Source organism: Melozone crissalis, unplaced genomic scaffold, assembly GCF_028551555.1.
Source record: "Melozone crissalis strain CALT ecotype California unplaced genomic scaffold, PUWL_Pcris_2 ptg000013l_1, whole genome shotgun sequence".
Taxonomy (NCBI): domain Eukaryota; kingdom Metazoa; phylum Chordata; class Aves; order Passeriformes; family Passerellidae; genus Melozone; species Melozone crissalis.
The window spans coordinates 6914853-6941713 of record NW_026535791.1 but is presented as its reverse complement, the minus strand read 5'-3'; the positions used below and the strand labels follow the sequence as shown (position 1 = coordinate 6941713).

Below are 26861 nucleotides of genomic sequence, written 5' to 3'. Positions count from 1 at the left end.
ACAAGCCCCATGGTGCCGCGCGGGGCGGCGGCGTGTGACGCGGCGGGAGCGGGGGCGGCGGAGGCGGCGGCGGAGGGTCCGTGTCTCCCCTGCCGCGTCCCCTCGCTCGGCTCGGCGGGCGCCATGTTGGCTTGAGCCGAAGATGACAGGGGGCGGCTGCGGGCGAGGATCGCGCTGAAGGAGCGGCACCTCCGGCTCGCAGCGCGGCTCTCGGGGGGCGGCCGGAGCCGCCGACGGACGAGGAGGGGGAGGGAGGGAGGGCGGGCTGAGGAGGCGGCGGCGGCGATGCGAGCGGAGAGCTGAGGCTGCGGGAGGCGGCCGCCGTCGAACGCCCCCCGGCCCCCTCCGAGCGCCGCGGGGGAGGGCTCTCCCCTCCGAGCGCCCTCCCTCCCTTCCCTCCCCGGCCCGCGTCCCCGCCGGGCGCTCTTGGATGCCGCACACCGCCTAGGGGGGGCTGCAGCCCGGCGTCCTCCCCAGCGGCCCCGGGCCCACCCCGGCCCTCCCGCCTCCCTGCCCGCCGCCCAGGGCACGAGCCAGGTCCTGCCTGCGCGCCCGGGTCGCCTGCGCCGGCTGAGGAGGTGACTTGGACGCACTATTATCCCGTGTGAATCATCCCGTCGTCATTTGTCGAGGCTGGGAGAGAAGGCAGAGGGCGAGAAGGGGGGAAAAAGCCCGCACGCAGCTCATGTGGCGGTGTAGTCCTGCTGCCTGGTCTACCTGGCACCGCTGGTGCCGCTGCCGCTGACAGGGATCTGCTGCCATCTCTGGTCTCCCGCTGGCTCCTCCGGTCCAGCCCGGCGCCGCTGCCCCTGGATATTCCTGCTCCTCAGCCGGCCGCCTTCCCCGCTGCTTATCGGGCACCTCTTTCGCGTAGGGGACCTGGAAGCTGCTGCCTCCGATACTGACACTGGTTTTGCATCTTGAAGATCTCCAGCGGGCTGCTCTTGGTGCTGCTGCTTTTTTTTTTTTTTGCCTTGTGTTTTTTTTTTTTTAAAGTTGATTTTAAGCCATTTAGGGTAACATCAAAATGTCCAGCAGCGTTCCAGCTGATATGGTGAGTGTTGTACTGCTTATTTAATAGTTATATTATAGAATAACGTTTATTTCAGCCTGGTTTTGACAGAGAACGTGGAAATAAAGAGGGGCGTGGGAAGAAAAAAAGGTCGTGGTTACATATTTAAAGAACATAAAGTTCCCAGTTAATTACCTCCCCCCTCCCACTCCAGATGCTGGTTCTGCTTCGCTTTTCGGTGATGGAGTGGGAGATCTGCAGCGTCGCCTCCCGTGTAGCGAGGGAAGGGGGATGCCAGGCTCCCTTACCTTTGGCAGTCAGCACCTGGGTGATCCCGCTTGGATCGTGCAGTACTGCTCTTCAGCTTAGTCGAGCATTTTTGGGGGGGAGGTAATTACGAAGCAGAGTATTCGGGATTAATTGCTCGACCCATTTCTTTCTTTTCTTTTTTTTTTTTTTTCCATTTGTTTCTTTCTAAACCTCTTAAACTTCGCTTGTGTCTTGACAACGCTTTGCCTTCCGATGTTGATGGGAAGTTAATCTCTTCACTTGCTGCCGCCTCAAGAGCGAGAGAGAAATTTTCATGCGCTTTATTTTCATGGCGAGGTCCTTTGTGCACTAGCTGCAATCTGGACATTTTTCAAGGGCACTCCTAGTACTTCTTATGGCGGACTGTACTTCAGCTTGTATTGGATACTCGGCTCTGTACGTTTAAATCAGGAAGGTATAGCAGATCATGAGGAGGTAGGGTCAATCAGGTCTGCTAGATAATCTTCCGTTCAGCACGACTTTCTCTATTTGTATGTATTTCCATAAATCAAGATATATTTTCATAAGTCACTTAATTGGAAAAAACACTCACGAACTTGTAGCTGCAGTTTGGTATGTTAATTCTTTATTCTTACAGCAGAATATTTTCACGTATCTCCACATGGATGTTCACATTTAAAGGTACTTTTTTTACCTCCCCAGAAGCAGAGGACTTGTCTGTGTTTTTGGGGTTTTTTTTAAATCTCAGCATGAAGTTGTGTTTTGTGGGTGCAACCTGCCCCGGTAGTGAGAACAATAAAATCGAGTAGCCCTTGCTTAAGTCATTGATGTACAGTTAATTGGGATATGTATGGCAATTGGGCTGTTGAAATAATGGTATCTGTTTAGTTGCTTGCTTTCTGTATTTCCTTCACAGATTTTGTACAGCAGTCACAATGAGTGAATTTTGACCAAAAAAAAGCAGAAACAGTAAGGTACAGAGGATGATCAAACAGCAAGTTATAAGCTTATAGGTTTTTTCTTTTCTTCCCCCTGCCTTTCTCAAATACTATAAATAAATTTTGCCTCCCCTGGATGAAAAGAGTGATGAAAGGATTTAAACTCGGAGGCAATAAGCTCCCCAGCTATCAGTTTTCACATATATCTTTTTAGTGTCTCTGTCTGTCTCTGACTGTGGGAGCCTTTTGAACCCCCTTCTCTCCTGCACGTGGCTGTCTGGCGTTATATCACAGCAATCCTCGCCTGGGCCGTGGAGGATTAGGTGCAAATCTCTCAGTGCTGCTTTTTAAGTTGCCTGGAGGAGTCCCTTGGCTGTGCCATGGAACACACTCCTCCTCCTCCCTGTCACCCTGGGCTGAGCTGCCACCTCCGTGCTCCTCCTAGGGCCTGCCTGCCTGGGAGTCCCGCTGCTGCCACTCGGCTTGTATTGCTCGGCATTTGCTACAAAGTACACAGATTTTAAGATAGGCAAAATACAATTTTTTCTACGAAAACTATTTCCTTGTGTTGTTACAGTGTAATGAGAATGCCGCTGCTGGGGGTAGCTGGGCCTAATGCTGCTCTGTTTATTCAAATCAGGAAGAAGCTTGTTATACATAGTGATGTTTAAATATTGAGTCATTACAAAAACATTTGAATAAAGATGTTTCCAATGTCGGTAGAATTTAACTAAATAAATAGATATTTTCTGGCCTGTCATGGGATCATTTTTCTCTTAGTGTCTGCGTTATTAGATGCAGTTTCTCTCTGAAGGTTTGAAGTGTGCTGTAGAAATTCCAATTATTAATTACAAATAATAAATATTACGTTATGAAAAGATTGCTTGAAAACTCATTTTTGGTCTCCTTTTGTTGACATCCTCCATATTTGAAAGGAGTTTGTTCAAGAGGGAAAATGGGATTGCCATTCCTTAGCTATTTGAAGAGGAGCCCTTACCAGGCTGTCACCATATTTATATATGTTTTTATTTAGTGTAGGATTTTGCAGTTTGCATTTCTCTTACCCACCCACTGTGTAATTTGCATTTGCAAAAAATTGATTTCCCATTTCTGTAGGAGCTGGCAGCAGTGTGATGGAGTGTCATTTTATGAAGACTCCATTATACTTAGTAAATCTGCTATGAATTACATAAGCATTATAATAATAATAATGTTTGAAACTGTTTATGTCAGATTCACAAACTAACCTGCTCATAATGATAATATTATAATTGCTGCTTCTTAAAAATGTGTTAATTTGTCTTCCTGTCCCACCTTTGAGAATGATCTGCTATACATAAATTAATAGTAAATTATCTGATTTCCAGTAAGCTTTGGATTTCTGAGTAGACATAATTTGACCCAGTCTCCTGTTCTCTGGCGTTGAGTTGACTTGTTTCCAGAACTACTGCAGTTTTTACCAGCTAACCATTTCAACATCACTTCCTAAATAATTAACACAGTACTTTATCATTTACATTCCACTAATAAATTGGATAGTGACACACCACATTCCCAGTGTTGCAAGTTTGTGCTGCATTATTCCTTAGCAATGTTTCCTTACTGCTTAGCATTATTCCTTAAGCAACGGCTTAAAACTCCACTCCTGGAATGAAACCTGCTGATACTGACCTCTCTACCTGAGTAGTTTCATTAACTTTATTAGGACTAGATGTGTCTGGGGTAGTTCTTGAATACCAAACTGCTTATCTACAGCCCAGTTTTGCTCAATTTTTCACATATGCACTGATGACTATAGTGGCAGCAGGGCATCTCTGATTATGTTCAGTAATTTAATCAGGTAATTTATCAGTTTTACCATTTGGTAGCAGTTAGAGTTTGACTGTGAATAACAGCAGGGCTATTTGCAAGTTGTGTTTCTTTTGGAATGATAAATAGACATGCAGTGGTTTATGGACTTGTGAAATTAATCACACAGGATTTTTGAGTGGATGAAATGAAAATAGTTTGATATATATTTAAACACTCTAGCTGACAATTTTAAAGCAAGCTATGAAAAACTTATATTCAGTCAAGAAGTTCTTACTCAATTGAATAATCCCCTTTATTTTAGTGGAGTTATCAGAATCTGGGAAGCTTCCTCTCTGTGTATTCTGTGTGCCTGCGATACTTCTTCTGACAGTTAGAATTCTTCAGGGATTTTAGGAGTCCACAGAAAGCTGCCTGCCTAAATGACTAAAAAGTTTTAACAGTGTCCACCGTTTCCTGTAGTCCGTGTGTTTTATGTCAGTATGAAAAGGCTCTGCCAGCACTTTCTGGGCAGTTCTTTGCATGCCCTCTAGGAGATCCAATTCCTTTTCTGTCTGAGCAGTAACAGAGGATGATGCTTTTGGCTCACGGTGGGGTTTTTATTGTTGGTTTGTTTTCTTGTTGGTTTGTTGGGTTTTTCTGCATTGGGTAAACAGCAAAATGTTGGAATCTACCAAACAATTAAAGGATTTAATTTTAATGTGCATGGCTCTTCAATCCATGTGCTGTACATAAGAGATGTAGATGGCATGGGAGAGATTATTTTTAAGAAAACTGAATGTTTGGTGTGAGACATTTGCAGACATAGAAGAGTGTATGGTCTAAAATGGTTATATGTGGTCAGTGTTAAAATGGGGTAGTAGGTGGAAGAAGAATAACAAATAGAAACCCTGCTCAGTTCACTCCTTATTAGAGTTAACATCTTTAGTGGAAATCTGTATGTGCATCTTCTTCTTTAGGAGATTTAGTATAGAATGTTGATGAATAGTTGAACATGTATAAGGACTTTGTTTCTGATAGATACTAATGGTGGCTAACAGTGGAAAAGGATGGACAGAAACTGATGCTACATCAGTAAGGGAATTTTGGGATCCAAGAATAAGGTTCAGGTATGAGAGACTTAAAGGAGTAGTTGGTTCTATGGCAGCTGAGTTTAGTTGCTATCATTCAGTTTAGTTGCTATCATTCAGTTTGAAAAATTATTTCATTTAAGAATAATAGGTGCAGTAGGATTATAATACACTTGGAACATAGAAAGTAATTTGTTCACTATAGCACTTTAATGTATCAGAACAACATGTGAGAAGTCCTGCATCTCTGTTCTTCTGTTTTAACTGCTTTTCCTTTTGCCTTCAGTGGATCCTTTTGATGGTTTTGAAAATTATTGTAGTCCTAGTAGCCTTTGTACATAACAGGCTTAAGTCAGTCCCTTATGTTTTTGTAGCAATAGATGTATGATTATTTCTCTGTATTTTTATATCCCCCACATGTTGAAAGTTCTAATTCATTACATTCTGTAATAAAAATAGCTAATTGAGTTTTTCTGTATGGGTCTTTTTTCCTTCCCTTTTTTGATTTTTTTCCCCCAATAGTTTGCTGATTATAACAGAAATTAGTAGCCTATCTTTTGCCATTCTCAATGTTTGTTTTGGGTTTGTTTTTTTCCTCTTGGAGAGGAATTAGAGGTGGGATCTGTGTCAGAAAGAAGAGCTTGGAGAAGTGTCTTTGACTCCTTATGTACTGAGCCAATATATAAGCCAGTTGAGCCTTTGTAGTATATTGCAGTGCTTCTTGTAATGAAATGGAGAATCTTTCTCTGTTATTTGAAGCACTGGCCAGGGATAAACTTACTAAAGCTCATCTTCGGTGTGTGTACATTTGGGTATACTCCAAAATTATTTGTATTTATCATTTCTCCCACCCACCTTTTTTTTTTTGTTTCACAGATTAAAAATGTATCTAACAACCAAAAAGAAACATCTTAGCAAGCACTGACATTATTAGGCTTGATGCTGTAGGAGAAACTTTGTAACATATTAATATTAAGACATCTGACATGCTCTGAAACAATGTTTAAATGACCATAGTCTCATTTTCTTTGGGGATGAGCAGCTGTAAGCTGTGGTTGGATTGATCCTTACTCTGGGCTGTGGTGCAGCTCCATAGTACAGATAGAAGTGTAGGCTGATGATATAAACTGTTCCTTCCTTCCTGCCACCCACCCTTGTTGTTGTCATTACCTGAACTGGTTTCTTTCTGCTTTTGTTGTGTAATTTCATGAAATACTGGAGGGAAGGTATACTGAAGGAGATTTAACTCCTCCCGTGTTGGGAGTGCTGGAAAGTAGCTGCTGGCAGATTCCAGCAGGACTGAGAGGCAAAAGACAAATGCTGAGTATATGTGAGTGTAGGAAAACAGTCATATCTACAGCAGGAGTGCTCAGGTATCAGAATCATCTGGTGACTGGACAGGTCAGTCAGGGCCTGAATGGGAACAAGTTACACCTCTCAGATGTGGAATTAGGGGTAATGTCAGGTATCTGTAGCCAGTGTTTCACCTTGGGGCTTGTGACTGCTTTGTGCATATCTTGATCTAAACTTTCAATCATTCAATGCCCATCTCTCACTTCCTTGGTTTGGCTTAAGGCTGCAGTGGGAGCTTAGGGTGTCTGAACATGGTCCTTGCAGCAGTCTTGGGAAGAAGTACTTTCATGATACTTTGAACAAAATGACTAAAGGCATGCTTTACTACTTTTTTTAGTTGAGAGTTCCTCCTAGGTATAACTTTTGTGAATGTTGAAAGCCATGGCCACAGTATTTGTAATCAGTGGGATTTACTTATTTTATACTTCTGGTCAGTCAGCTTTGTTACTCAGTAAAACTCAGAATGTAAACTTTTGGAGATCTCTTTATCTGCTTATGCAATAGTGAGCAGAATGGAGACCTCGGTTCTGACTCAGCCTGCGAGTGCTACACTGGCTTGCAGGAATCCAGAAATAACTGGAATGTGACTAATCATTCTTGTGGTTTTATGTAAAAGAGATAATTCAGCTTATTTTCAGTCTCTTCCGAGTACAGTATTGGATCCTCTAGGTTGGTTATTTCTTATTCTGATTATGGTGAAAGGCATTATTGTTGATCAGTATTCTTTTTTACATTAGGTTGTTTTTGCAGCAATTAATTGAGCCTACTAAAGTAGCGAGCCTTTCCTGACACAATTTTGCATGGATAAACTTTAGCTCATTGTAATTATTAAAGGAATATGACTGTGTTGTTTTCATTTTAAAAACATTGGAAAATGAGCAGCATGTCAATGCATTTCAATATCTGAAAAGAAATTTGAAGTGGCAGAAAAGTTACTCTAAAAGCTTTCTAAGAATGTGGATTCATTATTTAGGAGGTCTGTTTGGTTTTGAGAGCAATACTTAAAGAAAAAGTTGAGACCTTATTTGTAGGCCTGCTGAGCCTGAGAAGTATAGTTCTGGAGAAATGCTTAAATGTTGCAGCTGACAGCTCTTATATATTGGTGGAAATTTGGTGTATTTTGTGGTCACTAACTGGGATTGTGTTTAGCTCCTTGACAGACGATAAATTTATAGCTGCTTGTATACTATCCACAGTGAAGGCCTGCTCTCAATTTGTAGTAAGACTCCACACATACTGTAAAATGTGATTTAAAAAAATAATGCACATTTTCCACAGATAGAAACTTTGTGGAAAATGAAGATTTGGCAGATTGCACAACTCTGACACTGCCATCAGCATCTTGAAGTTTTTTCCTTACTTTCTGTAAAGAAATTTGAAAATAGCTTGCCAGTGACAGAATTACATTTGTGGGTTTGTTTTGGTTTGGCTGCTTTCTTAAAATTATTTGAGAGATTCAGTTTAGAGTTAAATGGAAGGCTTGTGGCGGAGTTTAGCTGAGACTTTATTCCATGACACTGTTGTTATGGAGACAGAAGCAAGCAAGAAACTCCTTGAGTTTTATGTATCCCATAGAAATTGGCCAAGTAAAACCAGAGATTCTGTCTGGGAGTTTGGTAGGTTTGTTTTACTACTACCTAACAAGAAATCTCTGCCTTAGTGGGATGGAGGTGCCAAAATGATTCTTGGTGTTCACACAAGGAATACAAACTGGAATTGTTTGTGTTGGTGTCTACCTGCTGTGGTGGTTTCAGTCTCTCTCAGGGCTGGTATGATTTATGTCAAGGGCTTGCACCACTGCTGAGGAACAAAGGTGGTCTTATCCTGGGGTGCTCTTTAGCTGCAGCTGCGGGTCTGGATTTTAGTCTGTGACTATGGACAGTTTGGTTGGAAATGAAGGCTAAGCTCCTTTTCTTCTTTGGTTGTTTTGGTTTTTTTTGTTTTTTTTTTAAGTAGTCCTGAGTTTCTCTCTAAGCTCTTCTGTGGTCTTCATTATGCAATATTAACTGTTTTATGTTGCATAAGAAATTATCTCCAGCACTTGATAAAATTGGGATACCAATCTCAAAATAAACAGAAGGAAGCTATGTGTGTTCTTCTTTGAGATGGAAAAGAACAGTGTATTTAATCTCAAAAAGAACAGTACTTCATAGCCTTATACTGTAGAGTTGGTTGGTGTCTCCTCAGCAAAATTGTGATGTTATAATGCTCTGTGGTTTGGCACAAATCCACATCACCATAATCTGTATCTGATACTTAATTCATGCTCTAGATGGTACTACTTAATCTGTCCCCAGAATTTGACGTGTGTTTTTAATATAGAGAAATAATGGAATAGTGATAAAATAGCAAAGTGTGGTGCTAGTCAAAAATCTTTCGTAGCTGAGGTTGTAAATTCAGGATTCTCTCCTTGAAAGTAGATTAGTGCCAATCTATATGCAAATATTTGTGACGTATATTAGTCTCAGAAAACTTACTATAAATTACACTACTATAATATAGTTCTTCTAAAATAGCATTTCTTTTCAGTATTTCTTTGAAGATTAAATATTGTGCAAGAGTTTTTAGGCATGCTTACCTTTTTTATGCTATAAGAAAGTAATTAGAAGCCTTTGTGTGCTTTTAAAGTCTGGAATACCTGGTTGCAGTACTTTCTTCTATTTATAGGATTCTTATTTTTATGGGCAATAATGTCAAAATAAACTTAATTTTTGAACTAGTGCTTGGTGGTTTATTTGATGCACAACACATTACTTAGGTCATATGTGAATATTTATGTCATTTTGCCTGTGCATTTATTTTTAATCTGTGCATCATAACAGTTGTGTGGTGTGACAGTGAAAGCTTAGCTCTCACTTCTGAATCCAGGTTATTGATCTGTGATGCAAGCAAACTCTATTGGACTTGCAAGTTGTAGTGATTTATACTCTCTGCATACTTATATAGGTATTTTTTGGCAATCAATCCCAAACTTGCAAAAAGCTTTATTAAAATATTTTACATGTGGGGAATAAATCCACATTTGCTAAGTCCATATGATTCAGTGGTAATGATGTTAACATGAAGTCCCAACAAAAAATTAGTAACTTCCACTACCCATATTACAGCACATAAGTGGAGTAATGTTTGACATGAATATTCGAAGATTTTTTACCAAAAAGGGTGTAACGTGTGTGCTTCATGCTGTGGATTTCCAAGATAAGGTGTTTTAGACACCATCTGTATAATTTAAAGTCATGTCAAGTATTTTTTGTAAGGTCAGCTCTATGCAAGTTCTTTCAATTCCAAGAAAGTAGGAGAGGAAGCTAGTGGGTATTTCTAGTGTTCTAGACATATGACTGAGGTTTTTGAGTGCAGTAGGTTAGGTCTGGCACCAAGACAACAGTTTGTTACTGAGATATTTGACTCTCTTTTGAGGATCTCATTTTCATAACTAATGACAAGATAGCTAGGAACTCTTAATAAAGATTAACTGCAACTGGGTTTGATTTCTATCTGCTTACTGCATCTGGCCAGTATATTTCTGGATAAATCAGGATTTCATGTAAATCTGCAAGTGGATAATTTCTTTTTTTTTCAAATTACATATGTTGGAAATTATTTGGAGGTTCAAAGTAGCCATCGTAGTGGGTGGAATGGTTGGTAAACTGTGAGTGAGGTTGTGGTGACGGCTCTGGTGAAAGTGGCAGCAGGTATTTGCAAAATTGTTTTAATTTGGAGAGGGTAATTTTTGACTTGCTTCTTCTCACTAGGAAGGGAGGAGGTGGTTCAAGGGATAGCCAGGGAAGTCCCTACAGAGGGCTGCAGTGCAGTTGCTCAATACTTCTTGTTCCAGCATTCTCATGCAGGCACTTGATGATCCCAGCATATGTGCTCCTTGCACTTAACTGCAGGAGTAAGGAGTGGAAAGTTTTTGAGGGTGAGCTTTTGGTGGGGGTGGACTCCAGAAGTGCAGCTGTAACTGTCCCTGAATTAACTGTGAGGACTGAAATATCTCTCTGCAAAGAGCCTGGCATTTTTAAGCTTAGATTGCTTTTCAGTACAGATTTTGTGGCACACACAATTTTATCTTGTGCGTTCGGCTGCTGTGAGTGTGGTGTATGCACCATAATGCTTTGTCGTACATGGAAACCTCATGTTGGGGAACTCCCTTGACTTGTTAAATGAAGTACAACTGGTCCTAAATATCTGACTGTTCAATGATATTTATCCATCCTGTGGTGTGAATGTTTAATTGTCTCTCTTCTTCCACAATCATGTCTTTTGCCCCTCCCCTTATTCAGCACCTCCTCGTTGTTCAGAGACTGGATCAGTGTCTTATCTTCCTGCACTCTTCAAACTTTTCTTGGAAGATAAATCCTAATCTTCAGCCTTCCTGTGATACTAGTCTTCTTAACAAGTACTTAATAAAAATCTATCTATTTTTTGGGAAGAAGGTTATTATTTATAAAAAATAGTGGATGTTGAGGAAATGTAGTTTCATTCAAATATACTCTTATGCTAGATAAATGCAGCAGAGCTGCAGGGAATAAAATCTTACCATTTGAATTGGAGTGAGTCAAAATTCAAACAAGATCAAGACTTTCTTGTGTTTTTTTGTGGTTTATTTTTTTAAATGATGTTTCTTCTTTTAGTCAAATTTTGTCAAATTTAGTCAATTTATAGAAATTCAAATAGTTGAAATTTCTCAAGCCAGCTTTGCTCTGGTGCATCTTCTGTGCCTGTCAGTCTTGAATGTGCAGAGCATGGCTTTACCAGCATTTCAGCTAAGCCAGCATGCTCTGTGCTGATGTGAAGGGTTTATTTCAAAAGACTTGTGGAGAGCAAGTTAATTAAAATCAAGCAAAAAAAAGAGAAATATTTGTACATTGAGAAATGCTCCTAAGAACATTTGGAGAAAGGTTGTAACTGTATTTGTTAATGAGTTGCAAAAGCAAGTTTTGTGGCTAATGCATATGGGGAAGCTTGTTTTTAGAGTTATGTTAGTATTTCTTTCCACTCTTGCTATTTGAGAATCATGTGATTTTGTTGATGTGTTTTTGTTGATCTTTCAATAAAGTAGTAATTCTGCGCTCTTGATTGTCAAATCTTGACTTATTTTCATGTTCCTGCTTTTTAAATACCATTCCCTCAGTTTAAATGTGGAACAATCTCAGGAGAAGAAGAAAAATCCAGAGTAGTTCCCAGTGTTCAAGGACATGGGGATTTAGTTTTATTCTTAAATTATCTCCTTTAAGTTCTGTATTAATTTTTTTTTCAGGAAATGAAATGTAGGAAAGACAGCTTGCCCTAAGCATAGAGCACAGAATTATTATATGATTATCAGTCAGTGCGTTTATCTCTGAATGTGCTGCTTGGTAAGTTTCAAAGTCAGCTTTAAAGAAGCCCACAACCAACAGACAAGCACCAAAGTGAATAATTCAGTGTGCTGAGTAGTGCCAGATAAGGCAGAGTGTAGGTAAATAGTTTGCTGCTTTTCATACTTGATTCTGCTCCTGCATGTCTGTCCTGACTTTGATGCTTAAATAAGTGTCCTAGGTTATGAATTTTATTTATAAAGAACTTGTGGTTTGGAGGTGATTTTGTTCCCCTTTATTGTTGTCTTCAAGAAAGGAAAAAAAAAAGAAACTTTTTGTTTTATCTTGTAATTTTTAACACATAGAAATGAAGACCATTTGAAGTACAGTTTTGAAGTTGCTTTTACTTTTCTTTGACTAGGTGTTGTTTTGCAGGAAATGGAACATAGAGAATTATACTTGAATGAACACAACATTTTCTGCTGTGTTTTATATCACATCATAGTTTTTCTTGTAAAATTGGATTGTAGCATGTTCCAAAAAATGGGATCCAGATTTTAGGAAGACCCATAGCTCTTTGTTGTAGCAGTTTAAAATTTTCTATGCAGAAATCACTTACTCAAAATCCAAAAATAGAGTAGTCTTATCCTTTTTTCTTGTGTTTAACTTTTGGATAAAGCCAGCAGTTATTTTGTGGGGCTCTGTTGGAAGCTGTGTTGGCTAACCCCCCAGCGTGTCTGTGGAGCCATTGGGATAGGGAAGAGAAGTCTTTTGAATTGCTTCAAGTAGTTCTTGCTGGGTGGCATTCACTTGTCAGTGTAGGCATTTTGGAGTAGTGTAGCAGTTTGTAGGATGGGTGGTGGTAGGAGCTGAAAGGACTTAAAGGGAAAGACAAATTGTGATTACACAATCGTGTAGTGATAAAGGTACAGACACTGAACATATCAGTGTCAAAGCCATCAGGCTTATTTAGGGACAGTAATTTGCTGTACAAGCACACAAGAAACAGTCAAGAAATTATAATGAATTTCTCTTACCATGCATAGGTTGTACTTGGAGCGATTAAATTCCATTTAATTAAGCTATTAGTGTATCAAATGATAACAGGTTTCTGATGAAGAACACCCTTGCTGTTCCTCTGCCTTCCAGACACAAGCATATCCAAATCCATCGCTTAATATTTGTATTTTCAATATTGCTGCTGAGTGGAGATAGAAAAGCAGTGTGTGTTACTTCGCTGGGTGGAAAGACTGTTGAGAAGTGTCCGTGTAAACATTATCTCACCTTTTGGCAAAAGTAAATCTTACCTTATTAAATACAGGCTTTACACCAATAAAGCTTCAAGCACATGATTCAGTTACCTAAACATGGCATCCCGTGCCAGTGTGCACATGCCAGCATTCTCAGCATGGCCAAAAAGGGCAGGCAGCAATGACACATGAGCTGCAGGAGACCCATGCCCTGCAGGAGATGCAGCTGCTCTGGACAAAGAGAATATTTCATGGCACCTGGAAATAGCACTAGATGTATATTTTTAGGTAATTCTTGTGAGCTGTTGGGGCTTTGTAAAACCTCATTTCCCATCCTTTTAGATTGGTTTTTGGTAGGTTGGCTTTTCCTAGCTTAAATTCATTAAGTAGTGTTTCAAAATCATTAAGTAGTTCAATTTTCAGGTAATCACAGTTCTACCAGCTTTGTTATTTCCTATAGAAAACTCTCACATCTACAGACACAAACACTCCAAAAGAAAAAACACTTTTCAGGGTTTCAAAATACATTGCTGCCATTTGAGTGTAGCAGATCTTCTCCTAACTACAACAAGATGGAAATATTGTACAGCTGCTTGTGGTGGTGAAGTAGGTACAGTGTGGCTGCAGATCTTTACTAAGCATGATCCCATCTAAGCTGTTGCATACAGCCTGTTAAAAAGGAGGAAAAGGAATTTTATACATGTTGTCACAGTAAATTTAAAAGTAATCTAAGTTATCGAACACATGAAAATTGGGTTAATTTAATTTGGGGTAATTCTGAAAAATTTTAAAGAGCATTATCCATTGTCATCATTATCTGTTGTATAAAGTTGGACTTGAACGGTCTGTTCTAAAAATCACAGCAGAAATGTGGTGTGCTTTTGCTTAGGTGTGTAATCACACCTGTGGAGCAGGAGAGAAACATCACTGCCAATACCATTGCTAGGTTGTTTTAATAACTGAACTTTTTATAATGGAATCTTGCAAAGAAAGATATGGATTGGTTTGGGGGTTTTTGTATTACATTAAAAGAAAGAGGCTTACTCCTTGAAGCTTGACAGGTCTCTCTTGACATTTGGCCTGAAATGTTTGCAAGATATTTCATATCCTCAGAGCATAAATGAATATGAGTGGGTTGAAAAATTATGCTTACATAATTAAATAATGAGGATTCTTTGGCATTATGTAAGATATAAATGCAGGGAGATTTGTTATCATTGCCCTAGGAATTCAATGTAATTTCTCCACTTGGATACTGGAGTAATTTCAGTCTTACATTTTGATGAATATATTTTCCATTTATATTTTGGAGAGGAGCTTTTGATATGTGTGTACTGCTAAAGATTAATTTACAGATTGAGTGAAGCCTTTCTGGTGTGTTTCATATTAGTGCTTCTGTCTGAATTGAAGTTTTGAAACATTAGTTTTGTATATGGGTTGGTTTTGTTTTTGTTGTTGCTGGTTATGCTTTGCTTTTTTAACTTAAGGTAGAAATCTAATGGTCATAAATGAGATCTTTTCAGTACAAATTGTCATGAAAGTTATTTTGCTTACACACTTCTTCATGTTGTGAGAACCTGACGTAGAGGAATCTTTCATGGTAACTGTGTAAATAGATATATATCCAAATATAGTCTTCATCCCTTTGACAAAAGTAAACTTTGTAGTTTTGTTCCTAGCAGACTTCTTTTGCATGGCCAGATTCCATTACTAAGAGGTCAATGAAAAATTGACAAAGAATTTGTAGATCGAGAACCCTGGAAATAATACTTGACCTGAAGAGTCAGATTTTTTTTTTTTTTTTAATAATTTTAAATTACAAAGGAGCAAAGAACTATCAGCCCACGAATATATTTGTTCAACTCCATCCCTTTTATCTTGTGGATACATGGACTGTTACACATACAGCTTCTGTTTCAGGATAAGTGTATTATAATTGTTGAATGCAGGCACATTTGTTTAAATGACTTTCTTATTGTTCAAACAAAGCTGAAAATGATCTGCAAGGTAAAGCTGTGACATAGTTCTGGACTTCCACGCTTTGGAAAGAGTTAAACTGCCAAATCTGTGCACATGTATGTCTATGTTTAATTTTACTTCCTTCTCTTTGAAGATTGATGATGAATAAATTATTTTATGTTTAAGAGTTACGTGTCTGTTAATAGAATGTGCACAGTGTTTTATTACATGTTAAATTAGGGTTTAATTTTAATGTGAGGAGAATGTTTCACCCAATGTAACATATTGGAGAGGTCAGCCCACATAATTGATGTGGGCTCTGGAGTAGGTAGCTTGCACATTTGTGGCATCAGCATGGTACATATTTAGGGAGAATTGACTGCCCAACCTGTAGTGATAGGTATTTGAATTTTGGAAGTCTGATAATTACAGAATCATGGAATTCATTAGGTTGAGAAAGACCTGTAAGGTCAAGTGCAGCAGTTAACCCAGCGCTGCCAAAGCCTCCACTAAACCTTGTCTCTGATGCCACATCCACGTGGCTTTTAAATACCACCAGGGATGGTGGCTGCACCATTCCCTGGGCAGCCTGCTCCGGGGCTTCACAACCCTTTCAGTGAAGAATGCTTTCCTGAAATCCAATCTAAACCTCCCCTAGTATATATTCACTTTTCTTTTTCAAGGATGCTCAAGTCACTGTAAATGAGCAAATTTGTTACTTAGACATGTAAAAATAGAGGTTTTAAACATTCGAATAAAGAACTGCAGTTAAGTAGTTATGTTCTGTGTTTTCCTTTCCTTTCAAATTGATGAAATGTGGGGCTGTGCTACTTTAGCTTGAGCCCAGACTGAGCTTGTTTTTTGTGGCATTAAATTTGGTGATTAAGTTAAACAGGATTGAACATGTTTATTTGTGACTTTAAGAAAAACCCCTTATTTAAACCAATGTTTTTGAGAGGATACCTTCATTTTTTCCTATACCATGGGAAAAGGTCAAGACTTTGATTTATGAAGGAGTAGAAGGGAATGAGCTTTGTTATTTATAAAAAACAAATCTCTTTTTTCCCTGAAATCCTGTAATATAAAACAAAGATAACAGCTCTACTCCTTTCTCTGTGAAAATTGCATGTTGTTGCTTGGCAGTGCATTCCAGAACACCTATTTAGAAGACAACTTGGTAGCTGTATGAATGAGGGGAAAGTTTTTAATTGTTTGTAATTTTTTTTTTAAGCAATATAATATTTAGATACAAGAAAGTCACCCTAAACTTCTCACTTTTGTGAGCACAGATTTTTTTCTCAGAAAACAGAAACGTGGAATAGGATATAATCTATATACACACATACACTTCAGTAATTGCTTAGCTTTGTTTCATCTGAGAATTATTCTAAGGGTGTTTAAATATTATATCTCAATTACGTTAAAAATAATATTTGTAGACTGAAGCAAAGACCAATTTCATAACCTGTGTCACCATCTGTTAAATACACCAGAAGCTTATTTTTTTTTCTGGATGGGTTTAGCCAGCTGTCCATTTTATAATGTTGCCTGGATGGAGGCGTGCATTTAAGAATAACACAGTAGGCTTTCTGTGAGTTGACAAAAAGCTTTTTTATTTTCATCTGAAACTCCCCTAGCTTGTCTGACACTTCCTTATATTTAGTCTCTGGCTGAGGAATGTATTTGAAACCTTTCCCCTGCTGCACTCCTCTGGTTCGTGCTTTCATCTTGTGCCGGTGCTGTGTGGAGCTGCCCCACAGGAGGAGGCTTGCCTTCGCAGCGACCCCTGTGCCAGCCATGTGCGCGTCTTTGCTCGCGGCCACCAAAGTCCGCTCTAATCCTATTGACATGCAGCCCACGTGGCGGTCACTTAATCTGCCCCCCCCGCTCTGCTTGCTTTATCTGACCCTGCGAGATGATACAGCTTTTTGTAACTTTATTTTCCTTTACGTGAGTGACTTAGGATGGTCATTCAGACCACTAGAGTTTGCTGAAATCATTCTCTGAAATCATTCTCACATTCACTGTTGTCTTCACAATAAAAAAGATCTATTCTGTAATGGTGTCAGGGTGACCTGGCAGATTTTAGTGTTATGTTGTTTGTGTACTTGATTATAATTTATATAAGGGATGATCAGACAAGGGAAGAAGTCAGTATTTACAAAAGCCTGGGAAGAAGGTTATTGCAGGTCAGGTAATCATTCTGTTCTGCTGCTCAATTTGCAGCAAAACAACCTCTATTCAGGGAAAAAATAATGAATTGTAGAGATTGGTTTAGAATTAAAAACTTTTTGCTGACTGCAATTTAGAGCTGGCTTTAAAACTTAGTTTTAGAAGTTAATTTTCTGACTTCCACAGGACTTTTCCCTTTTTAAAATTGCAGAATAATGCCTTAGTAAAATTGAGCAGAAGTCAGTTGAAGAAGCCACCTGAGGCAATGCACTGTACTTTCTGATTTGTATTTCCCTGAAATAAATTGTGTGCTGTGTCTGATCACTCAGAGTGGCAAAGCTCCTTTCATTGGCTCCCTCTGTTCAGCCAGGATGAGATTGCTGTGCTGGGAAAGATGGAGGTCCCCATTTGTTTATTCTTCATCACTGTGTTAGCTAGACATGTTTGTACCCCTTAAAAGCTTGGAACCTCTCAAGCCAGTGTTGTATATGAGTACACCAATGTATTCTTGTCTTGTCCAGCTTCATTTTTGATCTCAGAACAGCAGCACTGTTTATGTTCAGCTGGATGGAGTAGCATTTTGCTGTTTCTCCAAAGTGTAGATATGCAAGTGAAATGAAAACAAGAATTTGTTGCTGTTGTATGGAGTTCATCTGGACTGCTAATCAAGCTATGGTATCAAAATACTTGAAATGCTTGGGGCTTTTTTATGCATATGTGAATTGGATAAACTGAACTTGAGAATTAATTGTATCCAGTCTCTGCTGTTTGTACATGGTTTGCTTTGGCTTAACTTTATTGGCCCAGCTCATCAGAGGCTTATTCTAGGAAGATCAAGGACCTCAAATCTATGCTTTTAAAATCTCCTTTGCCCCAGCCCTTGTCTTCAAAATCTCACTGGAAGCTTTGTAGCTAAAACCAGAGTATGTAAGATGATTGCAAGATGGTCCATTTATCTGTGTTCCTGACAAGTGGACAGCCAAACCAAGCACCTCTGGAGATCGTCTAGTCCAGCCCCCCTGCCAAAGCAGGGTCACCTAGTGCAGGTTATGCAGGAACACATTTGGGTGGGTTTTGAACGTCTCCACGTGAACCAGTAGACAAAATGTGCTGTAAGCTCTGCTTCTCCCTCTACCTTCCCATCTAGTCATTATGTCTGTACAAAATTAACCACTTAATACTTGCCTTCCACTGGTTTCCACATCCTTATAGTAGGACTGGTCCGAGAGGAATTAGCCAGTGAGTGATTTGAGGGAGCAGTAATCTACCAGAAATTCCCCCAGAGCTTTTCCATAGGTCCAGCTTAAACCCACTCATCTGGTGCTAGTAGGTCATCAGATGTGACCCCAGCAAAGGGGAGAGAGTGGGAGCATCCCTTTTATTGGTAGCCTGAGTTACCTTATGGGAGGTAACAGGAAATGCACACTCGTAATGAAAAGACCAGCGAGCTGAACGTTAGAGATCCAAGCCTGCTTACATTTATGTAACCACCACTGCTCTGAGACAATGCCAGTCTCCAAGTCGGATCATAGCAGTGAACATAGCTTAAAGGATTAGTTGCTTGTCAGGCAAAACAGAAGCCCTCTTCTGATTTTTTTTTTATCTCATGAACAGAATATATTAATGGTGAAAGGCAGATGAATACCTAAATAGTCTTCATTTTAGGTAGTTATTGCTATTTAGGTAGTTATTGCTATTCCAGACTTCTGATGGAATTGAATAACCCAAGAAGAGAATTTAGGACATAAACTTCTTTCATTTTAATTCCTTTTTGATAGAATATTTGCTCACTCTCTTCTCATATTCCTGGTGCCATATTCATCAGACATTAATCTCCCAACAGGTTCTGTTTTGGGAGAGGGGGGAGGAAGTAAATCAGAGGAACAGTGAGGAGTCTGTAGCAATAAAAGTCCATTGGTCTGAGAGAGGACTTTTAATACATTACAGTTTTAATAAAACTATCAGGTGCATGTATGGGAGGGGCATTGGGGATATTCCTGTAATTTTTTTTTTGTTTGTTTAGCCCTTCAACTGTCAGTTGTAGTGAAGCAATAGTATGAAGTGTTAAGGCAGAATAAAAGATTTTTTTTTCTTTTAACTCTTGGAGTCTCAGAGAAAAATTTTAAGTCAGAGTTTGTTATTCAGATATACAGTTCTAGACTAATAATAAATAATTTTTCCAGAATTTACTAGCTGGGCTTAGTGGGCTTACAGCTTGGCAACTGAGGCTGCCAGACATGAACTTCATTTGAAGCTCTGTTCAGTTTACCAGTGCTTTGATATATGCAATGTGTTTAATACAAATGCTAAATAAAAGTAAGAAAATCTGTATTTATAGATCATTGAGTCTTAATATTAGAAGAGACCTCTCCAGTTTGTAGCCCAAAGCATGCTAGCTGTGATGGTGGTTCAGAGCAGGGCTAACCTCAGACTTAGATCATGCTGCTCGAGCCTTTTGCATTTGAGTTCTGGCTGTGTCCAAATATGCTCATTCTGCTGTCTCGTAGGGCCAGAGATTAACCTGCCTTTACTGGGAAGGTTTTGTCTGCATGGGCAGTGGGAATTTCCCTTGCTGCAGCTTGCAACCATCGAGATGGTAGAAATGCTCTTAGATACTTAGCTGTTGGAAACCAAGCTACATCAGAATTCCTTTTATTTCAAAGTCCACATGTGATTGATTTGGGATCTGTAGCAGATAAGGATTTTGCCTGTACATCGGAGTTTGAAGATATATCTCAATTTTTACCAAAATATCCTGTCATTCTGCATTCCTCACTTCATTTAAATGTTTGCCCCCATCTAAAGATGGAATAGTTGTGATTGTGTAGATTTGTATTGAAATTCAAGCCTACCTAAAATACCAACTAAAAAGGACATCTCAGTTACTTGGGTGGAAGTAGGAAAGAGAAAGTAAATTTATTTTTTGAGTGAAGAGGAACTTAAAAATAGCAAGATACTTCAATTGAAACTAGATAGCTAAATAGGAACAAAGAAAAGAATTCTTCCCAAATGTTAAACAGGCTATTGTGTGTGTGAAGCTTTGGAGATGAGCAGTTGATCAGATTTTTGTAAGGCAAAAACAACAAACAAGGAAAGTTTCTTCTCTTTTTGCTGTTTGTTAACAAGGAAAAGTGCTTTAAAAGTGTGTGCAAAGAGTTATGTTCTCCCATCCAATCTTCTGGGTCAGAAGTTAGCCTTTTGTTCCTTGCATGTATAGTAACCTGTATTTTGTTCACTTATATACTTCATTTAATGTGTTGCAGGGGTTTTTGGTTGCTTGCTTGCTTTTCGTTTTGTTTTAAACTTTAAGCATTCAGGCTACTGAAAGGAACAAACAGAAAAAGGGGGATAAGAATCCAGCAAATACCTTATTTAATCTAAGTGGTGTTATTGATACTGAAAGATGTGGAAATTATGTTTTAAGTTGTTCTCTGAAATGCTTTATTGCATGTGTCTCATCAGTTTTTGAAAACAGATATTATAAGAGTTGTCATCTCTGAAATATTTATCCTGGTGGAATTTGGTGCTAAGTACTGGAAAAGAGGGAGATCTGGAGCAGAATATTGCTCTTAGCTTTTGTTATCAGCTAAGAAAGGGGCCTCAGTTAGCAATGTTGTCCCTGTCTGGCCAAACATGTGATGTGTGTTTCACTGTCCTGTGCTTCACTTGAATGTCCACGCTGTCACTGTACCTTGCTATTTGTACATAACAAACTTTTCCATTTGAATGTCTGTTCCCCTGGCTTTATTTCTGAAAAGCCCCTTCATTTTCTGAAGTGGTAAAACACAGCAGTTTAATCCTGCAGGGCCACTGGGAGCTGTGCCCCTCAGGATAATGTCACATAAGATGTACAGTACCTTCATCCGAGTGCTATCAGGCAGTGTCATCCTTGCAGCAGGTTGTGTAGTGTTTCAGGTGGTGTGACCGTATACTGAGTAGTGTTTTTCACTCTGTCACTGCTGGTGTGTTGCTCTCTCATTCCATTTCCAGGTGTGAACAGGCAGTGACTCAGTGGAGAAAAGCATGTTTGTAGCATTTGTATATTGAGGGAGTGTGGGTGACTGCTTATACCTCGTGACTCTTTTGATCCTTTCAGATATAGGAAAAGAAAATGTGCCTGTCACTCTAAGAATTGCAATACTGGAAATAAAATTATGACCTAAGAAAATGCCTGAACCACCCATAAAGCTCTGTAAAGGGTTTGGGTAATATTCTAAGAAAGTGATGCTTCTGAAAATCTTAATTTTAATGAAAATGACACTATAGTATTTTTCTTTCCTCCCTTCAAATATGGGCCATGAAAGGAAAAGTTCATGCTGTTTTAATGAATTAAAAAATGACCTTTACATAGTAGTTAGAGAAAGAAATCGTAAAAAAGCACAAAAAATACCTTCAAATACTAAATTACTTTCTGAACAGATATTTATTCTCTTCAACATGTTTGTCTTTCTAAAGAGATCCAAGGATTGGTATATTAAATGTACTTTTATTTCTCAGTGCCAAGGGAGGATTATGAATAAAATGAGAATAATTTATAAGTAGGTTTATATACCAACAACTGAAAATATTCTGATATGACATGCCTTTCTTCCCTGGACTTTTGCCTGGCCTGAAAGTCCTAACATCTGTGGTATGGTTGTGTGGAAAAACTGTGTTAATTCAGGTATTCTGTAGACAGACATATGGTTGGAGAAGAAACAGAAGGGTTTTTTCTTTTTTAATTAGATAATGGTGGAGATCCTGTAGACTGCAGCATCCTACAGTGCCAGCTGGAAACTGTGCCATGCGCCTTGCCAAACTGCTGAAGCTTCCCTTGTCTGAGCGTGCTTTATCAGGGCTTTTTGCAGATTCCACCTGCTCTAAGCACAGAGGTAGTCTAGCCCAGGAATGGGGAAAATGAAGAGAGGAGCCTGTAGGTTGGTTGGTTAAACAGGGAACTCTTGGTTGGATCTTTAAACTTCAGATAAAGGTTGTGCCTAATGGTTGGTTTCCATCCTGCACGTTGGGTACAAGCAGACCTGCAGGGCTCTTATTGTTGGAGCAGATTATTTAATATCTTTTATCAGTGACCTGGAGGAGGAGACACTCCTGCATTGTGAGCTCTTGTGAACATCAAGCTGCAGTTGGCCTGCTGGAGTTGCAGGGCTGCCACGCAGAGGGACTCAGCCAGCCCAGGGAATGGACCAGCAGGAACTTGAGGCAATTCAGCAAGAGCAGATGTCTTGCACCTGGGGTGGACTAAGCTCTAGAAGTGATGCATGCTGGGGACTGATGGTCTGGGATCAGACATGAGCTGCCAGGGCATCTTGGCAGGAGTGAAGGCTCACAGCACCCAGGAGATTCCAGCAGGAGCAGAAACTAGGGAATTAGGGGAGGTGAATGTGCACCTTTACTTGGCACTCAGTAGGCTGCATCAGGAATGCAGTGGCAGCTTTGAACATTGTTTGCTGTACTGCACTAAAAGAGGAAATGTGTCCATCAGCTGCAGCGTGTTCAGCTGAGGGGAGTGAGGTGGAGCACTTCTGTGAGGGAGGCTGGGGGAACAGGGCTTCTTCAGCCTGGAGAAAAGCTGGCTTTGGGGAGACCTTAGAGCAGCCTCCTTGTATCTACAAGGAACTTGTCTAAAAGCTGAAACCAATCTTTTAACTAAATTAAAAGGGTGAGAGAGTGAATGACAGTGATCAAAATGGGAACAAGAAAGGTTTTGAGTTAGGAGATGAGATGGGGGAATACTGGTGGCATTTTTTTTTTTTTTTTACTTTTGCATTCATCGATATGAAATTTTTTTGACTCATTCATAAGCTTGCTTCCTGTCCTTAGTGTTCAGGTTTACTTTGAAATTATTTTTGCTTAAATTTAGATTTATATAAAATTTAACTCCCCCAACTATATTTATTATTAATAATTTATTATTAATATTTCAAAGAGAAAACATAAATGGTGTAAAGAACACAACTACAGAAATGGAAGAGAGGGTTACAGTTAACTGATGTACAATGAGATTGAATCTGGAATACCTCCCTCTTGTATCCAGATGGTTTGCCATATTTTATTTCTTGAAACCCACCTTGACAGGGATGCTGTCTTTTTGTGTTGTGTTCCATATGTAGTTGCTTGTCCTGGAGCCTCTTTAAATTTTTTGTAATTGTTTGTTTTTAAATCCTGGCTTTTAAGTCCTGAAAGGCTGTGAACATATTTAATCACTTCCTTGAAGCATCTTAATATATACTTCAGGTAATGTCTTCTGCTGTGTTAATACAAGTACTGTATTACTTTCCTGAAGATGGAATTGCAATTTTATCTGGTATAATTTGCAATTGTTGTTGTCCTGCTAGGAATAGCTCAAAAAGACTCAAAACTTCTTGTTTCAACTTCTGTGCCCAACAAAAGTTGGAACTTTTGTTCCAACTCTAGTGCCTGTAAATCCTTGAGAGAAATGTCATCTTCAGCTACATCTTATGTCTGTGTCCAATGTTCATTAAATAATACACTTGTTACTAATCTCTAAATGAGATGTGTGCATATATCTCACTATTGGCAATAAATTACAGCCATGGGGTTATAATGGATTTGAGGAAGTCCGTCCCTCAGGGATACTGTAACATTATTTTCTCCTTTTTTTTCTGCAGTATCTTTATTGCTTTAGATGGCTCAAACTCTTTCACTCCAGGCTTTCTTGCAGAGGTTTCAAAACACACTGTCCTTGGTACTTTGCTCAGTTGTGTGTGTGTACCCATCTTTGCTCTATCTCTCCTTGCTATGACTTTGCCAAGCACTTCCTTGTTCACAGAGAACCATCTGCTGCCAGGTTTGTGTGCAAGCCTCTAGTCCAGGCTTGTGTTTTGGTCCGGCTAACATCTCTGCCCCTCTGATAATCTTCTATTAGCTTGAGCAGAACTGGTCCTAAAGGTGTTCACTTTACCTCTCTTCTGGTTACATGAGCAGCATCAGCTTTCTGATCTCACTTGGGCCTGTAATCTGGGTGACATTTTTGAATGGGTGTGATTGAAAGGCCTTAATAAGATCTTCATCTAAAGCTTTCAGATTCTTCTTCCATAGCAGCTCTAAATAATTTACATTTTCTTGTTCCTACAGCTTGTACTGTCCAGGTTCTCTCTTTTTTTTTTTTTTTTTAGTTGCTTCAGTATTCTTTTCTCTGAAAAAGCTCATTTTATAAGCTTTCAGAATGATCTACAAAGATAATACATGTAATGTTTGCATTCTTAATATGTCTATTCACTGTCTCTTTCTCCCCTAGTTCATGAAAAAGTAGATTGCTTATCTTTGTATTATACACTTCTGTTTGCTGCAGGATTGTTTGTCTCTCACTGGCAGCTGCATGTGCACTTAATGATCCAGTGAGTACATCTTGACCTTTATCCCATGGTGCTCTTTCTGTTCAGAAAGAGTATGGTGTATGTCTTTTGCAAAACTAATATTTTCGGGTTTTTTTACCCCTTGAATATCTTTTGCAAATTTCCACAAGAATTTTGACAACTCATAGGTGTTATTCTAAGACCACTGAGCATAATAATAGTCAGCAGTGCTGTCTTTGTGGTTTGTCTGAAGGGATTTTGTATTTTTTTGTCAACCTTGAGTTATAAGGGACAACTTGTTTATTCTGGTAACAGTTAAGTGTGCTAGACTTGGATTTCTAGGCAGTATTGTGATTACAGATAAGTAAGGAAAAGGTGGACAGTATCTGTCTATGTTTGTAAGGAGCAAATGAAAATTGTAAGGTGCCCTGAGTGAGCGCTGGCCAGCAACTACTCACAGCAGCCAGAAAAATGGGACAATAGTAGTAAGTAGAAGTAGGAATAGATACAAGTAGGAAAGAATTTGAAGGCAAAACACAAGCCTACTTTGGATTGTGCTGAGCCTGAGCTACCTGCAGATAAAATGGACTGTCACATATGTGACTAAATTAAGGGCAAGTGCTTCAATGTATAGTGTCAAATAAATGTGTGCACATAAATGAGTTGCCTTGTACTGAGTGCAGATAATGAGAAAACAGTGCTGAAGGGGGAAAAAGTTAGGAAAATAAATAAGGAAATTGATAGGAATCTGAGGTATTGTAAGAGGTGGAGACAGCAGAGAGCATCCAGGATCACAGCAGATGACTAGGGATTAAACAGTCATCAGAGTGGTTTCTTGCTAGTTTTGTTCATCTTCTGGGAGTAAATTGGTTTTTGGCTTCTTGACAATTTCCAGTCAAACAGGAAAGGTGATGTAATCCATGTTTTCTAGTGATTTGCACTGTTTTTCCCAAGGAACAAGAACTCACCCACCTAGAAAAAGTGAAGTTAGTTGTATAGGATGATTCCTGAGGGAAGCTGAATATGGTATGGAATGCTTATAGAAGGATTTCCTCAGTGTTACATACTTACCTGTATTGTTGTGGATGCTTGGTCTCTTGGGTAGTATTTACTTCTTCATCTAGGTGCATCTAGTTCACTGTGAGCTAGGAAAGAAACCTAAGCTACAGACAGCAATGTGGGCCAATGAATTAATTACCAGAAAGCTGTCAGCTAAAATGACATCTGCAAAGGATGACTTGTTGCAAAGCTTCCCTTTAAAATGTAACTCTTCCAGGAAAGACTAAATGTTGTTATGCTCTGATACAGTTTTCAAGATAATCGTAAACAGCTTAATTTTCTTTGCTTGAGTTAGAAGATAGCTGTAGATAATAAACATTCAGGGGTTGGAATGGGCCTTAAAGATGATCCCGTCCCAAGTCCTTGCCATGGGCAGGGACACCTCTCACCAGACCAGGTTGCTCAAGGCCTTATCCAACCTGGCCTTGAACACTGCCAGGGTTGGGACATTGACAGCTTCCCTGGGCAACCTGTCCCTGTGTCTCACCACCCTCACAGTGAAAAATTTCTCCCTAATATCTAACTTAAGTTTCCCTTCTTTCAGTTTTCATCCATAACTCCTTGTCCTATCAGTTCCTGATGAAGAGTCCCTCTCCAGCTTCCCTCTGGCCCCCTTCAGGTACTGGAAGTTTGCTATGAGGTCTCTCTACACAACCTCCTCTTCTCCAGGCAGAACAGCCCCAACTTTCCCAGCCTGTCTTCCTAAAGGAGGTGCTGCAGACCTGTTACCTACTTTTGCGACTTTCCTCTGGACGTGCTCCAACAGCTCCATGTCCTTCTGTTGGGGACAGCAAAACTGTGGGCAGTTCTCCATATGGGGTCTCACAAGAGCACAGTAGAGCACACAGTACACTTCACTCAAACATTACCACTGGGCATTTAGGTTCTTTTCCATTTGTATTAAGACAGTTGTTTCAAACTTTAATTTAAATATTAAAAGTTGCTTTTTAAAAAGTAAGTGGAAGCGTTTCTCATTTTCCTTATTTCTTCACTTTTTTTCAGAAGAAATTACTTCATTCCAGCCCTCCTTTTGAACATACAGAGCAAGCCCTATCTTAAGTGAGAACTAGTGTAGAAAATCTCAGTGTCACAGATGTAGGTCTGAGAATATTGAGTGTGATCAGTGCAGAAGGTTTCAGTGGAAAACCTCAGTAAGTGTTAACTATGCCTTTGCTGCTAACATTGTATGTGTTAGTAATGCAATGAATGTGGGCCTGTTTGTCTCTAAAAATGTTTTTCTGGAAAGATTGGAGTCATATGTGCAACCTGTAGTTTTATACAACAAAAATGTAATTGTGCTGTTTCTGAAGCAATTAAAATAATTGTGGCCATTTAAAAGCCCTAGCAACTCTAATC

General features: G+C 39.4%; 1 protein-coding gene across 1 annotated transcript in view; it reads left to right on the top strand.

The window, feature by feature from the left end:
* Positions 1 to 292: 292 nt before the first annotated feature.
* UBL3 (ubiquitin like 3) overlaps positions 293 to 26861 on the top strand; it is a 55865-nt gene continuing 29296 nt past the window's right edge. Inside the window, exon 1 of the mRNA XM_054271784.1 lies at positions 293 to 1054. Within this exon, the coding sequence (XP_054127759.1) occupies positions 1028 to 1054 (27 nt within the window). The 5' untranslated portion in view covers positions 293 to 1027. The remainder of the gene's footprint in view (positions 1055 to 26861) is intronic.